This window comes from Dendronephthya gigantea, unplaced genomic scaffold (assembly GCF_004324835.1).
Source record: "Dendronephthya gigantea isolate DGI-Jeju-01 unplaced genomic scaffold, DenGig_1.0 000000F, whole genome shotgun sequence".
In the NCBI taxonomy this organism is placed as follows: Eukaryota; Metazoa; Cnidaria; class Anthozoa; order Malacalcyonacea; family Nephtheidae; genus Dendronephthya; species Dendronephthya gigantea.
The window spans coordinates 6,097,618-6,112,926 of record NW_021163010.1 but is presented as its reverse complement, the minus strand read 5'-3'; the positions used below and the strand labels follow the sequence as shown (position 1 = coordinate 6,112,926).

Sequence of the window (15,309 nt, the reverse complement as noted above, 5' to 3'; positions counted from 1 at the left end):
TCTGGTCTTTCTTGTTCAAGACGTCAGTCACGTTGCATGCCCTAAAAGGGTTCTAATACTTGACTCCCGCGCACTGAGTCCTGGGAACCAGCACTGGGTAGCACTGGGATCTGGTTGGGTTGGTCCAACCCGTTTAATTGACTGACAGTTAACTTATACAGGCACTTTCAAATAGTCCTTTTTTTGTTTGATTTTTAAACCCTGTAACTTATTAATATAACTTAGTCTCGCCCCTCTAATTTCTTTCCATTTGCACGCAGTCGCAGATGCATACGTATATATATATATATATATATATATATATATATATAATTAACGTTTATTTGTGTTATTTATTAATGCCTGTCTTTTCTCATCAGGTCGGTACATAAACAGACATTCTTCGAATTTAATAGTTAATTGGTATCCAGCTAATGTTTTCCCTTCAACGTTTCATTATAAAGTTGAAAATTAGTTTTTTCCCTTTCCTTGGTTATCTATGCCTGCATGTATGTATGCTATATAGCCTTAAGCGAAATCAAGTCATTATATATATTTTGTAATTACTTTTGGCGTCAATTTAGTTGTCCGGTATGCAAGGGAAGCGATATACCGAATAGAGAAATATTCCCTCTCTCTCGATTGAATTGGTTGAATAATCACAAGCGTCAGTGCGTCACTTATCAGATCGGTAAATAGTTGTCGACGCTTGTAAAACGTGGTATTTATCTGCATATATACAGAAAAAGAAATCCGTCATTGTCCTCTTCAGTGCATGTGTAATAGAAAGAGGTTATACGCGCTTATTATGATGTAAACGCAAATAATTGTCATGCACTATAAATTTATTAACAAAATGAAAATCCAATTCTCGGCAATAGTGAAAACAAACTAATCATGTAGAAAAGTGATATAATTGACCAAAATACAATAGTCGCGCTAAAAGGCTTATATATAGTTGTGTATTTAGACTTATCAGCTTTCGGTCCGTAACCGATGTCGTGCTTTATGAAATAAATAAATGTCTCGCCGAATTATTTAAATTAACTAGTCTTGCACAAATTTGTTTTTAAGCAGTTTGTAATTTGCCGGCCACTGCATGGGTAAAAGCAATCAATTAAAATTTCCTGTGTGAAATTAGATATTCATTTATAGATCATCAAAACTCGAGTTCTGTTCGTCTATAAATGACAATTTTAACACGCTTTTGTGAAGATTTGAAAAGAACATGCTGCAATAGACAAGCATCTTCAAATCAGCGTTTTTCGTTAAAAGGCGAAATGTCTTTTAAAGCTTTGATATTGTTGCCGTTTTAAACACACCTGGGCCATGTGTTTTGGCGAATTTATTAGAATTCTTGCACCTGGTAAATTTGGCCAATCACCGGCGCGCGTTCGTGCGAAGCTGTGCAATTGTTATGATTTCAATAATTGTTTAAAAGGGCGCCGATAATAAAGCCGCGTGTAAATTATCATCAGCACAATGCTCGCTGAATAATCAAAACAAAAGGATAACAAAATCTCTTCATTTATAATTGTTGACTGTTCAAAAAATTACACGATTAAAAGGTTATATGATTTTATATTATGTGTAAACGTCGGATCATAATTGACTACTCAACTTCTTGACACGTCGATAACCCGTCAAATTTCATCGCACGCGGCAAAGGGATAATATTTTGCACGCAACTATATTACTCTAAATTGTACGGGGTTTTTTTCCTCGAGATAAACACTTTGTAAATAGGTTAAAGAAATAATCATATCAGGTCGATGGGGTGCCACCCCCTGATCGGATAAGCTTCAATAAAAGGCTCATGCACTGAGCCTTTTCAAATCATCCAGCCCAGCGACCGAAATACGTCACATTTTAAGAAAGCCATTCGAAGACAAGTGCCTTTATAATCGAAAACAGATCATGACGGCCTCTGTGGCTTCTAGTTCCTACTCAATTGCATCATTGATAGCTTCAGATCCAGTAAAACCGAAAACGGATATTTCAAGTGACGCTTTGGAACGGAGTTCCGAGGAAGAAGTTGAGCATTCTGTCGGCCAGGCTGTTTTGGAAGACGAAGGAAAATCTCAAACGACGAAATCTTCAAGTCGATGTTCATGTTTTGCCTGCACTCAGCCTTCAGCGTTTTCACCTTTCAAAAACACCTTTGGTAATGGAAGTGAAGTGAACGCTTTCCCGACAATCCCTAATTTGAGGTCGTACGCAGATTACGTTTACATTCCCACAAAAGGTAAAACATACATAACATAACCTAACTTAGGACAAGTTGAAAGTAACCTTAAAGTCCCAAATTCATTAGAAAATTATTTTCATTGTAGCTATAGCTATTCAATCAAGAAATTTGCAATTACCGATGTCTATAAAAATTTAGTTTAAAATCTCAGGATATTCACGATGTTCGTGCTCATGGAGTAATATAAAGAGTATATATAGACTAAATATAGAAAGTAGAACTTTCTATGAAGACTATATATAGACTAAATTTACTTGTATTATAATTTATTAAAAGTTCAATTGTCCGGCATAACGATTATATGTCTCTCATGTCTCTCTAGATATATGCATGATATGATCTTACCTATATAGATTAGCAATAGCTATTCCCTTTAAATTCTGATAGTTGGAATAGTCATATGCATCTTTATATAAAAAAAAGAGATGGTAAATTTGTGTCGCGAATTGATTCTGATTCTTGAGACCTTCACTGATACACGCAGAATATAAAATGTGAACTGGCATTTCACACTCGCGGCCCTTGTTCTACCTTTTACAAAGTTTAATTCTCTCCCGTGCATTGATAGTTTCGTCTGGAAAGAAAAAGAAAAAAGAGAACAAGGCGCGTCGTCAACGAACGACTTTTACAAGTGAACAAACTTTGAAGCTCGAGTTGGAATTTCATCAAAACGAATACATCACTCGCTCGAGGAGGTTTGAACTCGCTGCATCCTTAAAGCTCACAGAAACACAGGTAAGATAAACTTCTCTCACCGCTATTAGATAGACTGTACAGTACACGCATACTAAGGACGTTTTAGAATAGAGCTACTGCATGTTATCTAACAGAAACATAACGCGGGCATCAGTTTAATACTGAAGAACCATCTCTCGCGATAATTGCAAGTGCATGACAGTTATTTCAATTAGGATCTTTAGACCATTTGAATTTTGACGATGAGAGTGAGCACTGTAGGATGGAGCAGAACAGAAGAGTATCATTGATCGGATGGAGGCAAATTCGTCTCAAAATCCCTCTCTGTCCTTACTTAAATTCTTCAAAAATAAAATACATAGCATTCTAACAAATAGTATTCTAACTCTATCCCTGATCTGTAGGTGAAAATATGGTTCCAAAACAGACGGGCAAAAGACAAACGAATCGAGAAGGCACAACTGGATCAACACTTTCGATTTTCCGGCTACCCAACCGGGCTTTTGTACCACCGAGCAGCCTACTATGGATTCTGCAATTCTTCGCCTTACTATAAAACGCCCCCAACTCCTGAATCGGCAGCTTTGCCAACGCCGCCAGCGTTGTTATAAATTGTTAGAAGCAAATTTCACGGAACTATGTTCTGCCATGTAAATACAATGTACAGAGACCTACCACAGGAATCGAAAAGTGGCGGTTCTTGACACTTGATGATGCAACTGCGGCAGACGGCAATTTTCAATTAATTCATTTCAATATATAGAAACAATTCTAAATTGATTTTCTACTGATCACTGATCCATCTATCGCGAAAGTATAAAAATTTCTATCGCTCTTCCGTTGCCACGTTTTTTGGGATTCTATATAAGCAAATACCCAGTGTCCCTCTGCGGTATACGTATCTTTATTAATTCACGGATAAGGGATGAACATTAATCGTCTAGACGTACTATGCGTCTGTTATCCGTCTTTATACTGAAGTCGAGTAATCATTCAAAAAATATTGAAGACGCATTATGCGTCTCTAGTGTGAAAACGGCCATTTCACAGTAATTTTTCACCCAGGGCTTTTTTAACTATGATTATTTTTGGGGGGTCGAATTCGGGCACGGTCCCAAAATCGTCTGCGCTCGTGTCAACTTAGCCTTGATGTCAGGGGCATAGCGAAATATCGTCATATGCAATCCAAGACTCCAAGTTAAAGCTTTCCGTGATGGAGCTAAATGGATCTAGCTTTACCTTTTTCAATCAAATAACATCGACTGATGATTATAGAATGTTGCATCAATATTACGAAAATCGTCTCACTTGCCTACCGCTTTCATTTAATTATATGCACAGCGATTTTATAATTAATATACAATTCCTTCTTGTGATAGATGTCTACAAGTGGATAAGTTACGAATGTACAAATAAAGGCACTTATATTAGTATATTTAGCGAAAGCATTCAGGTCATATTTGTTGACTGGTCAAATACTCTTAGCACATTAAATCGCTGTATTAGTCGTACGTACATGTCAACTGGCCTCAGGCTCAGTTCTTCCTTTGGGAAATTTTTGCATAGCCTAATCATTTTGTTTCCATGTGTGCAAATAGCTCATCATCATCCTGTTAACGGTTGCAATCCAAGCTTCTTCGAGAAAAAAATGGTTAGAAAGTGACAATATTAACCATTGATACTAACTAATTATTGACCAAGCCTGTGAGGTCTGTACTGTGAAATATCAGACCGATGCTTTTTAGTATGGACCGAGGGACGAAGGGAGTTCACTGGTGCAACAGAACAAGCGAGGCAGCATGGCTGAATTGCATGAGAGACATGAGACAACCGGAATAATGTTTCAGATACGGAATACACAGACCTCGGTTCCGGATCCTTGTTTTACGGACCGCTTTTCAACAAAAAAGAATAGAGGATTTTGAAAAGCTATATAATAATATTTGATATCGGGCTATCGGCTTATCGAAGCATAGGCGGCCCAGAACTGATCTCGCTGACCTCGCGCGACGCTCATGCTGTCTGAACAGTCTTATATTATAAGACTGTTCAGACAGCATGAGCGTCGCGCGAGGTCAGCGAGATCAGTTCTGGGCCGCCTATGATCGAAGATGAAACTTTTGGAACAAATCGAACCTTTCTTACATGAAGTAATCTCATTAGGACACGTAATCGCAAGTTTTAGCCCGCGGTCTGTGTATCCCAAGGTGCAACGTCATCAGAAGCCTCTTTGTTCGACACAGAAAACTACAAATTCGAATGTAAGAAGTAGTGATTTGTAACTTGATTTTTTGTGCTTTTTTAGATGGTAACAATAAAATTTTAATAATATGCTGTTTACTTATAGTTCGTAGTCGCGTTTTATCGAACAATTTTCGAAATGGATCAAATCGTAAATTTTTTTGAGCCATGTAAAGAATTCGCCAAAGATTCCATGAGATTGGTCAAACGGTGTACGAAGCCCGATAGAAAAGGTTTGTTTGTAAAACGTTATCATTACAATACGAAAATATACTTTACAATCTTCTAGTTTAATACATTTATTGAACATTCCGAAATACACTGCATTATCCAACACATACAGGCATAATAGCGCTATATAATATATTTATAAAGTCTCTGTTAAGAAAACTACGATTTTTAGAAGTAAAAGTTGCAAATTTCAATGAATAAAGTCAACTAAGACTGTAAGGTATTGAGATAAGTTCAATTGCTTGCCTTTCTTGTGACAATTCATCTTTTAAATGGTTTATTCTTCAGAATTTGTCTCTGGTCAGCCCAGCTCATTTTGATCCCTTCTATGATCCTTGTTTGGCTCAATTGACTACCCATCATACAATTAACCAATATTTGAAACTAGGCTGTCGATTTATTAGCTCTGTTGGTAATTTGACATACCGTAATATGTGTTCATCAAATTTGTTGTAGACAGGGGTCATCAAATCTGTGGTAGACCACATGTTAAAACTTTGCACATTTTAATACTATGTTCTAAAATAGTGAGAAATATTGATAATGTGTCAAAATCTAAATTGTAGAATTCCAGAAAATTGCAATTGCAACTGCCATTGGTTTTGCCATCATGGGTTTCATTGGCTTCTTTGTGAAACTAATCCACATTCCAATTAATAACATTATTGTCCAATAATAAGGTACAGTATGTTATAAAATAATTTACTAAAAGAGTGAAACTCTAATTTGTAATAGTTATATAAATGATGACATAAAATGACTATATTTGACTTATATATCAGGAGTTTGTTGTATAAAAATCTTTAAATAACTGCATTTTGCATAGTTAAATCCTAGTTAACTCTGAAATACACGACTTTGATTGGCCAATTCTGCCCTTAACGACAGTTAATATACAGACATGAAAACATCACAACATATGCGGAATTTCTTTATCTTTCTTTTTTTATGTTTTTAGGTGTACAGAGTTAAAATGTTTTTATTGTTAAAATGGAAATTGAGAAATGAAAACTTAATCTATGGGAACAATTGTCAAAAAGAGGATTGCACTTTACATTACATATAGCAAATGTTTGTAATTTATTTAAACAAGTATCGGTGACCCAATGTAGTAGTCAGTCTATTGTTTGAAATTAACTCCTACGAGACATATGTAAAATACTAAGGTCCGTTTGCAAGGAATTTTACAACAGTTACTATATGTTTACAACAAAGTGGCTTTGATCCAGAAATGGATATTTTAGAAATATTTGGTTGCTAATTAAGCTTGAGAGTAAATTTCCCTGCATCCTGGCAACCATAGATTGTGGCAGTAAAATTGTTTAGTATAGATTTAATAGTTTTGGAATGGTACATGTGAATATCTAATTGCAGACCTACTCTCAATGTGTCTTGTATATGCAATATGACAACATATCCTATTTTGTAAACATTTATGAACAAAATGCAGAAGTGCACGACATTCACTGATTGTATTTTCGTACAGCATCCATCTTATAGTCCGAATTTTACATCAAAACTGCCTAGAACTCTGCAGAGTTTTTGGCATGTTCATATTTTGTCTGTTGGCTGTATAGTTTGTTAGCACGAACTAAACAAGTGTAACGTATCGTGCCTCCTACAAGGTGCTTTATTAGTTGACCTGCATCTAAGAACGAAAGGGGACTTATAGGCTCATTAATATCATTACCGAGACGTAAGCCTAAGCAACACCGCTGCTTCCTACTGGTTGCTGCTTTTAAATTTGCATGTTTAGGGAAAATGCATGTGTGTTATTGGTTGTGACGAAAGGGGACGAAATCCTAAATAATTCAATGTCGATATATGCATGTATTTTGTACGGATCAAGTCAAAACGGGTCTTTCAAACTGATAGCTAGATAAATGCATTTATATGGTAGGGAAAAAATACGCAAATATTTATCTTGGCAAGATTGGAATAGAAGATGCGTTCCCCTAGCGCTCTTGTCAGATAGATATAGAATGTAGTGTGACTGAATGCCCTCGTAAATGTATAATACAGAGTTTATTAGTCGGTGTTTTACAGACCTCGATCAATAATCTGGTCACAGCCACAAGGGAAAAAGCACATACCGCAAATCAGGAATATTCTTTAGATCAATAATTTACTGAGTTTCATCTATGAAAATCAGTGGCGTATACCCATGCAGACTGGCGATTTAGTCCTGCTATGGAAATGTTATTAACATTATTCATTTCTTTAGAAATTCATTGTTTTCACTGTCAACAGCAAAATATCAGCATAGTGGGACTAAATTGTCAGGCTGACTATTAAAATCATTTGCATTTAAGAATTGCTCACTGCCTATACAACAAACAACAAGTATGAAAGTGACCATGGAGAACGAAATTGTTGATTTAAATGTCCTATATGTGAACTTAAACAATATATTTCAAGTTTTGTTTACCATCTACATACCTACCGCTACTTTACCGCTTTTTAATGTTCGTATATTGTCTTATGAATATTGTGTTAGGTATGGTGAAAGACTGTGCAGCTATCCAAATGACAAATTACATTGCATAATACTGCTCATATTAAAAGTCCCAAAGGCATAATGACGGTGGAATATTTGTTGACTAGCTGGCGGTAATACAATTTGACTTAAAACGTCTTTCGAGAAATAACGGGGGAAATTTGCAGTCATGCAGATGACAACCAAAGGAATGGCTGCTATATTAGCATCATATCATAAGTTCATAGGAAACAATCTGCATACAAAAGTTGTTTTATAGCTGGCATTAGCATATGCACTGACATAGCGAATAAGATCTCGGGATTTTGACGAAAGAACGTTGCATAAATGAATATTAGTCCGCTTTCGTCCTTAGATGCATGTCAACTATTAGAAAACAAAACTTTGCATTCATCTATGAGATATCGATTAGCAAATGAAAGCCAGCAAAAGAATGCACGGCGCGCTAAGGACGAATAGGGACAAGTCTGATTTGAAGCGTGGCTGCTTGGGGACTGGGAAGGTTTTGACAGAGGAAACTTCACCAAGCCTGGCCTACGAGGTTGAAGCTTCACTCTAGGCAAAAGCCATTGACTCCCTCGCTTTCTCAGAAGAGACTTCACGATAACAAGTTATGAGTATGAATTACTAGTTTTGGAAGGTAAATAGCGAGAAAATTATCCAGTTTTCAACCGTGTTCTTTTGCCCAACTTCACGTCTCCCAGAACTCACTCAAGGCTGCAATGCTGTGTACCTCTTCGAAGTACGGCTTACATTATAGGTATGTGCGTCTGACCACATGAACTAGAGAAAAAAGCCTAAAACATTCTAACCCCCCCCCCCCAATTAAATTTCGATCGGCCCGGTCTTGTTAATCTGATGGAAGTTGGAAAACATCTGAGCGGGATTATTACATAAAACACGTAGTATCGTGTAGCATACTAGCTATATTAGCAAAGCTCGATCAGTGTACGCGTTGACTTGCTTTTCAACCAAACTCTGCACGGTAAGAAATGAAATTGAAGCATTAAATTGGATTGAATAAAACAGAAAGCACATATAGGTAATTACATAAAAAGTTGTAGGCTATGCAGCAATGGTCAAATACTGGTATGTACAGATTTTACTGTGCATGGCATATGGCGCAATTGAAATCTACACTGACAGTCTGACACTGTAATGACTGCATGCATTTATATATAGTTTTATACTTAGTATAACAGCTTTTTGTAACTATAACCTAAAATGTCCCCCGTGTTAAATTAAAATTTCATAATCCGGTTATTATCTAGGGTCGTGCGTCAGGTATGGGTAGGGTCGCAGCTCCTCGCAAGAATGATTTTCATTAGCTGAACTTTACAATACATTTCTGTTTCAACCAATAGCATAGCTTCGTTCTTTAAAAAGCATAGAAAAGCATTATCCGATTGGACGAAAGCTTCCGAGCACTGCGACATGTCCCTCAGGTATCCCGTACGGAAAAAAAAGCAAGCAGTTCTTCCGGTGGTGATGAACATTCCAGCTTCGTCGTCATTTTCCAAATTGCACGTATGCAAGTAGTAGTTGTAGCATGGAAGTGGACAGTACTCAGAAGTTGTGTACAGTTCTGCTCAGTTGTACTACAGACAACGCAGATGGTGTACAGATGTATACTATTAAGAATGAATCAGACTAACAACTGACAAGGGTTTGTTTCTAAGATGTCCCATCAAAAAGTAAATCGACTGTACTTTATAATAGGCAATAAATATTTTAGACTTTCGCTACTGATAAGAAAAATTTTACACCTGCACCGCAGCCTCGTACCCAGGCGCTTTATTGGAAAACATAAAGGCTGCATTCAGCGTAATATAGAGATCTGTGGCTAAAATGTGCGAGCGCGCAGGGGTGCTTGGGGAGGACGCGACAAATGAAGCGCCTGGCAGAATATGCAACAAATATGGCGCCGGCGGACGACTTATTCATATTCATAGATGCAAATGAGCAAATTGCCGTACACCCTATCACCGGGCGGTACATTTGGGAAAGATTTTGTGCAAAAATTGTCACTGCGTTGTATTATTCATCATTTTTGAATATCAAAGCACAAACAGTTATTAACGAGCGCTGAAAGAAGAGAATCTACTCGAATATGCAATGATTTACATCAGATTTTATAGGTTGCACATTTCTTCCATCTGTTTGACTTCTTTATTAATTTGTTTTTCTGGGGAATCTGTTATTTTAACACCTCCAGAAACACTAAGAATTTTGACTTTGACCTGGTACGTTTTTATCATGCTGAGTTTAATTTGAAAAATTGTTGCAATTTCACATTATGGTCTTTTGCAAAGCTCATTAGCCAGTTCAATGTTTCCATCATCTAATGCAGTAATAGCAGCAGTTGATTCTGTTCATCTAAGCCCCATTACATTAAGTTCATTCTGCATTACAGAAATATTATGGTTTACTACCATGTGGTTTTATTAACAAATTAGTGTAAATAACTGTATTAAATGTTAAGAAAAATTAACTATTGAAACCTATGTAGAGAGTAATTCATTAATATTCCTTTACAACACCAACACTCTTTGGTATACTGTACTGTACATGAAATTCAACTGGTGTACTACAAAGCAAATAATAGACTTAATTCATCCCTACAGCAATATACTTATATACATCACACAATGTATATGCAGGTTGTGTACAGTATTCCAAGAAATTACTATAATACATGTATAAATTATATTGTTCCATAGTCCTATTTACTAAAAGGAGATAAATATTTTCACATCCAACAACTATTTTCTTTTTTGTAGAATGTGGGAAAATTTCTTTAATTCCCGAGTCAAAGTATTATTTTTATTATCAGAATGCCATGTAAACTCATTAATAATGTCTGTTTTTCATGGACATTGGAGTCTTCACAATAGTCATTAGTCCAACAACCTTTCTAATTCAGAGCATAAATTTGGTGATTTATATCTTCCACTACCTATGAAAAGCATAAATATGTATAATTTATGAATAACAGTCCCAATTTCTGACAATCGAGTCTTGATATATAATATGTACTTATGTTTATTGTTAAATTCACACAAACTCCAAGCATTGGGGTTAAAGCATGTTTCCCTGCTGAAATGATTCTTTTCCTTCCTCTTTCTGTGGGGTGCTGGTAACAATCTGACCTGGAGTTTGTTATTGTATATCACTAGTAACACGCATATAAATTGCAACTTGATAGCATATTTGATATAGAATGAAAATAAAAATGTATTATTGTTTAATTAATATCAATAGTGGAAATATTTAAATCTCAAGGCAACTAAGCACTCGCCTCTAACACTCAATTCTTGATTCTTCGATACCAAACGTATACCTTTCCTCCTCCGAGCTTGACGATACTTTTGTAAGGAAATTAAGACGAATTTAAATAGTGTTAAATACTGCGCGACTGCATAGTAACACAGAGGAGTATACTCATACACTGTTTACGAAACGAGATTTGTCAAAATAGTCGTAAAATAAAAAAATTCAGTATAAAGCTACCTTCAAATGATGGTTTTTGAAACGATCGTTCCAAATCATCCATAATTTTGATCGCAGGTTCAATTCTTCTTCAAAATATATCTACATATTGTAGCCTTCACGCATTTATCACTTTTTGCAAAAGTGGGAGCCGGAAATCTGCATATTCTGCCAGGCGCTTCGTTCTCCCGTCGCGTCCTCCCCAAGCACCCCTGCGCGCTCGCACATTTTAGCCACAGATCTCTATATTACGCTGAATGCAGCTTTATGTTTTCCAATAAAGCGCCTGGGTACGAGGCTGCCTGCACCGTATGACTATTTACGCTGACCAGCCCAATACTGAAGAGGTGTGTTGAACTGAATATCATTCGTATAAGGTCGTGATCAGAGATGTTCTGCTATAGCTAAACTAGCTTTATAAACACATGATCTTCGCACACCTACATGCATACTGTCTCAGTTCAAAACGCTTTCCATTCGCAAAGCTGTCACTCTCTGGAACAACGCAAATTAAACTTAGATTTTAAGACCTAGATCTATTCCTATAGCATATACTGTATTACTAAAAAAATGTGTCCCCGTACAGTTTCCAAGTAACGTGTTAATTAATTTGTGTTTCGTTAAAGTGCTTATATCACTTGTGGGATCTTTATGCATTTGAAAAGAGCGTAAAAAGTTAGTTAATATATTAAAAAACATTTTTTGATTTAGTGCAATAATTTCGAAGATACAAGCCTAAACTACCTGCGGTTCCTGAGTCCCAACCTCCTGGGTTTAAACACGGCTATTCAATTTAAAACTGTCCATTGTTTACAGGAGCCTGGGACTCAGGAACTGCACGTAGTTTAAAGGCTAGTATCTTCCAAGATATTGCACTAAATCAAAAAACATTCTTAATATATTAACTAACTTTTTTAATATAACATTATATGTAACGGTCGAATTTCACACGCTATATAGAGAATTTTTCCAGGCAATTTTTGAACAAAAAGGGAGGGGGGGGGACTTGGTCTCTGACCCAATCCTTGGTGAACATAATTAATATTTTGTCACTGAAATTTCAGCCAAATATCGTTATTGTGTAATATGTGTGTCTTTTCATTATGTAGATTTTCTGATAAACGTTCATGCATAAGATGTCTGTCGTTCAAATTTGGATTTACGCGTGTCTCTGCCTCGTTTCTCATCAATGCGCGGGTGAGTTTGTGGTCGAGTTAGAGAGTATGCATCCTCGTATTCATCATCAACAATTTATAGCTCTTACAATTTAGACCGCCGTTTCACGAGGATTTATAGAAATTCCCTAACTGCAATCTGGCTGCTAATTCTCCTTCCGCGTTGGTTTTTTGATATGTTTCTACCAAGCGATGATTAACTGTCATCTTTATATCAAATTGAACTGATTATCCGGCCTTTCTGTTTCTATAAGAATTCTATTGGTCTGAATGAGTGGCCTTGGCTCCCCCAACACAGATATGCAGATTCCAAAACTTAAATTTCATCAACGATTTTTTAGATTAAATACTTAAACTTAAAACAAAATTTGAATTTCATAAACGAGTCACTACTCCCCGTACCCATGACACACAATTCAATTATAGTAGCCCAGTGCGTAAAGTAATCAAACAATACCTATTTCTTAAAGGGCTGATTATTTCACCGCCGAGTGGAACAGTCAAAACATTTGCGCCTGGAACAACTCAGAGACTAGAATGGTCATTCACGGATGATATAGACCACACCTTGCTATCTTGGTATTTCCGGAGTGGTAGTGGAGTGAGGATGTTGTTGGCTAGAATCATCCACAATGGAGTCCCTCATTTATTAAGTAGCATTCTTGATATCGAAATAGTGAAACCAGCAACATTGGTCTTAAAAAACATTAATGCCAGTTATAATGGAACATATGAATTTCAGCTAGACGGCATATGGGGCTCAGAAATCAATCAAATCATAGTTCATATTGCAGGTATGTTAACCCGCAAAACAAATCATTACAAATACCAGGTCTTTCGCAAAACAGGTAAAAACTTTGGGATGTGCAGAAAAAATTAACAACGAAGTATTTTATAAAAATATTTCTTGCATTGAAGATGGATGAACTGTTGGTGAATCTGAAACTGGAATGGAACAGGGGCAGCTGCCCTTCTTCCATGTCCACTGGGCAATGTCCTTTCAGTTATTTCATTACAATTTTTAATAAAATTGCTCCAAGAAAACTCCCAGACAGGTGACCATCTAACGAAAAAAAAGACACAAATCGCTGACGTTTTGTGAGCACTATTAGTATATGTGCCAAATGCCAATGATGAATGTGCTTTCACAAAAATCTGCCCCCTTGCCTTAGTATCGTTTCGCGTCTCTAAACATGGTACATCCCGAATATAATTCTTTTTTTAAAGTTCTAAATTTTGCTGGTTGGGTGTCGCGAAGTTTGACATTGTATTGAAATGTTGCATACCAACTGCCTAAACTGATAGACAAAAACACTTTCTGACGTTTCTTCGTAGGCATAGGCGCATGGGCGCAACTTCGTTTGGGGGGCAAAAAAATCGCCCGAATTTTTTACTGAATTATACAATGTGCTCGAATTTTAACTTTTACCAGATTTGTAACAATAAACTTGGCAAAGTGCCGGATGTGCTTTCAAGAAAGTGTAACAAAAATGGCCAAATAGAATACACATAAGTGATGAAACAAATGGTTTTAAAAATTTTAGCTATGTAACCGGCTCTTTTTCAGTTTGCCCGAATTTTCGGCTCAGCTTTGCCCGAATTTCTTAACTCTCGAAATTTTGGGGGGCAAGTGCTCCCCCGTCCCCCTGCCCCGTACGCCTATGTTCATAGGGAATTCCTTCAGGAGAGTTAATACTAGCTCTCTGAGACTCATAGACTAGTCATAGTCATTCTAATTCTTTTGACCAAGGCTCTGAAGTCGAAACGTCGAAAAGTGTTTTATTAATCATTCTGTTTCAGCCTTTTGTTATTATGTAACATTTGATGCCAAGTTATTAGAAGACGCTGCCAGGCTGCTTCTTAGGTTATATTGGGATATTGCTACACTTCTAAAGAGGTGTTAAAATATATTTTGACACGACGAACGATGTGTATAATATGCAGTAACACCAAATGATTTCCGGTAATATTGTTTATTGTGTGGGGAAATTTATATTCATCATTCGTCTATTGTCCCTCGCAATCCCCTATTACCACTGCAAAGTGGGCCGTCAGTGTTTGTCGTTTCTCATGAAATTAATTGACTATTGTGATGACAATAATGGAATATTCTGATCTTACATGCACCGATTCATAGTTGGGGCAACTTCGATATTTCAGCGATTCCCTGATTTCAGACACTCAAGTAATATGGCAAATTAAACAATTTCGTATTTGTTTTGAAGCCAGTTATGTATATAATTGTTTTGTCAACTGTCAACTTATTAATGAGTGTACAAAAGCCAAAACAATTGCGCCGGTCAAGCTCCAAAATCCATACGCGCCGAAATATACGGACAGGTCATTGCACAGCGAATAGGAGCAATTTAATTTTAAAATACAGAATAGAGCCGTAGACGCAACCCTCCATTGCCCGCAAGCCCTAAGGTTTTGCATATTATATATTCTTCGAGCACAGTCGATTCAATGTTTTTTCGGGTTATAAATACAATGCTGAACAATTTAATTCAACAATGTTAGCTTAATTCTATATTTGGATGAATAAAATCCAACTCGTTTTCCTCTCAAGGCAATAATTTTCATGTGAAGCAAGAATTTTTTCCATGGGAACATTTATTCCGTCTAAGGAATTGCCTCTGAGGCCATTCATTGACTGTCTTGTACGAGCCCTTTATTAACGTATCAATACATAACAGATTGGCCTGCCAGTCTAATGTGAAATATGAACTGAGGTCAATTTTTCAGACGCTTGT

The 15,309-nt window shown here is 36.6% G+C and overlaps 1 protein-coding gene across 1 annotated transcript; it reads left to right on the top strand.

The window, feature by feature from the left end:
- The first annotated feature begins 1,752 nt into the window (after positions 1-1,752).
- LOC114519119 (homeobox protein rough-like) lies at positions 1,753-4,235 on the top strand. Its single transcript, XM_028539193.1, has 3 exons — positions 1,753-2,224; positions 2,796-2,962; positions 3,328-4,235. Exons 1-3 carry the CDS (start codon positions 1,897-1,899, stop codon positions 3,532-3,534), a joined length of 702 nt encoding a protein of 233 aa, XP_028394994.1. The 5' UTR covers positions 1,753-1,896; the 3' UTR covers positions 3,535-4,235.
- The last annotated feature ends 11,074 nt before the right edge of the window (positions 4,236-15,309 follow it).

Excerpts from the sequence above, each read along its gene's own strand:
- LOC114519119 (XM_028539193.1), top strand. The coding sequence starts at position 1,897 with ATGACGGCCTCTGTGGCTTCTAGTTCCTACTCAATTGCATCATTGATA. Across the intron at positions 2,225-2,795 it reads CGTTTACATTCCCACAAAAG|TTTCGTCTGGAAAGAAAAAG; the intron begins GTAAAACATACA and ends GTGCATTGATAG. Across the intron at positions 2,963-3,327 it reads TAAAGCTCACAGAAACACAG|GTGAAAATATGGTTCCAAAA; the intron begins GTAAGATAAACT and ends CCTGATCTGTAG.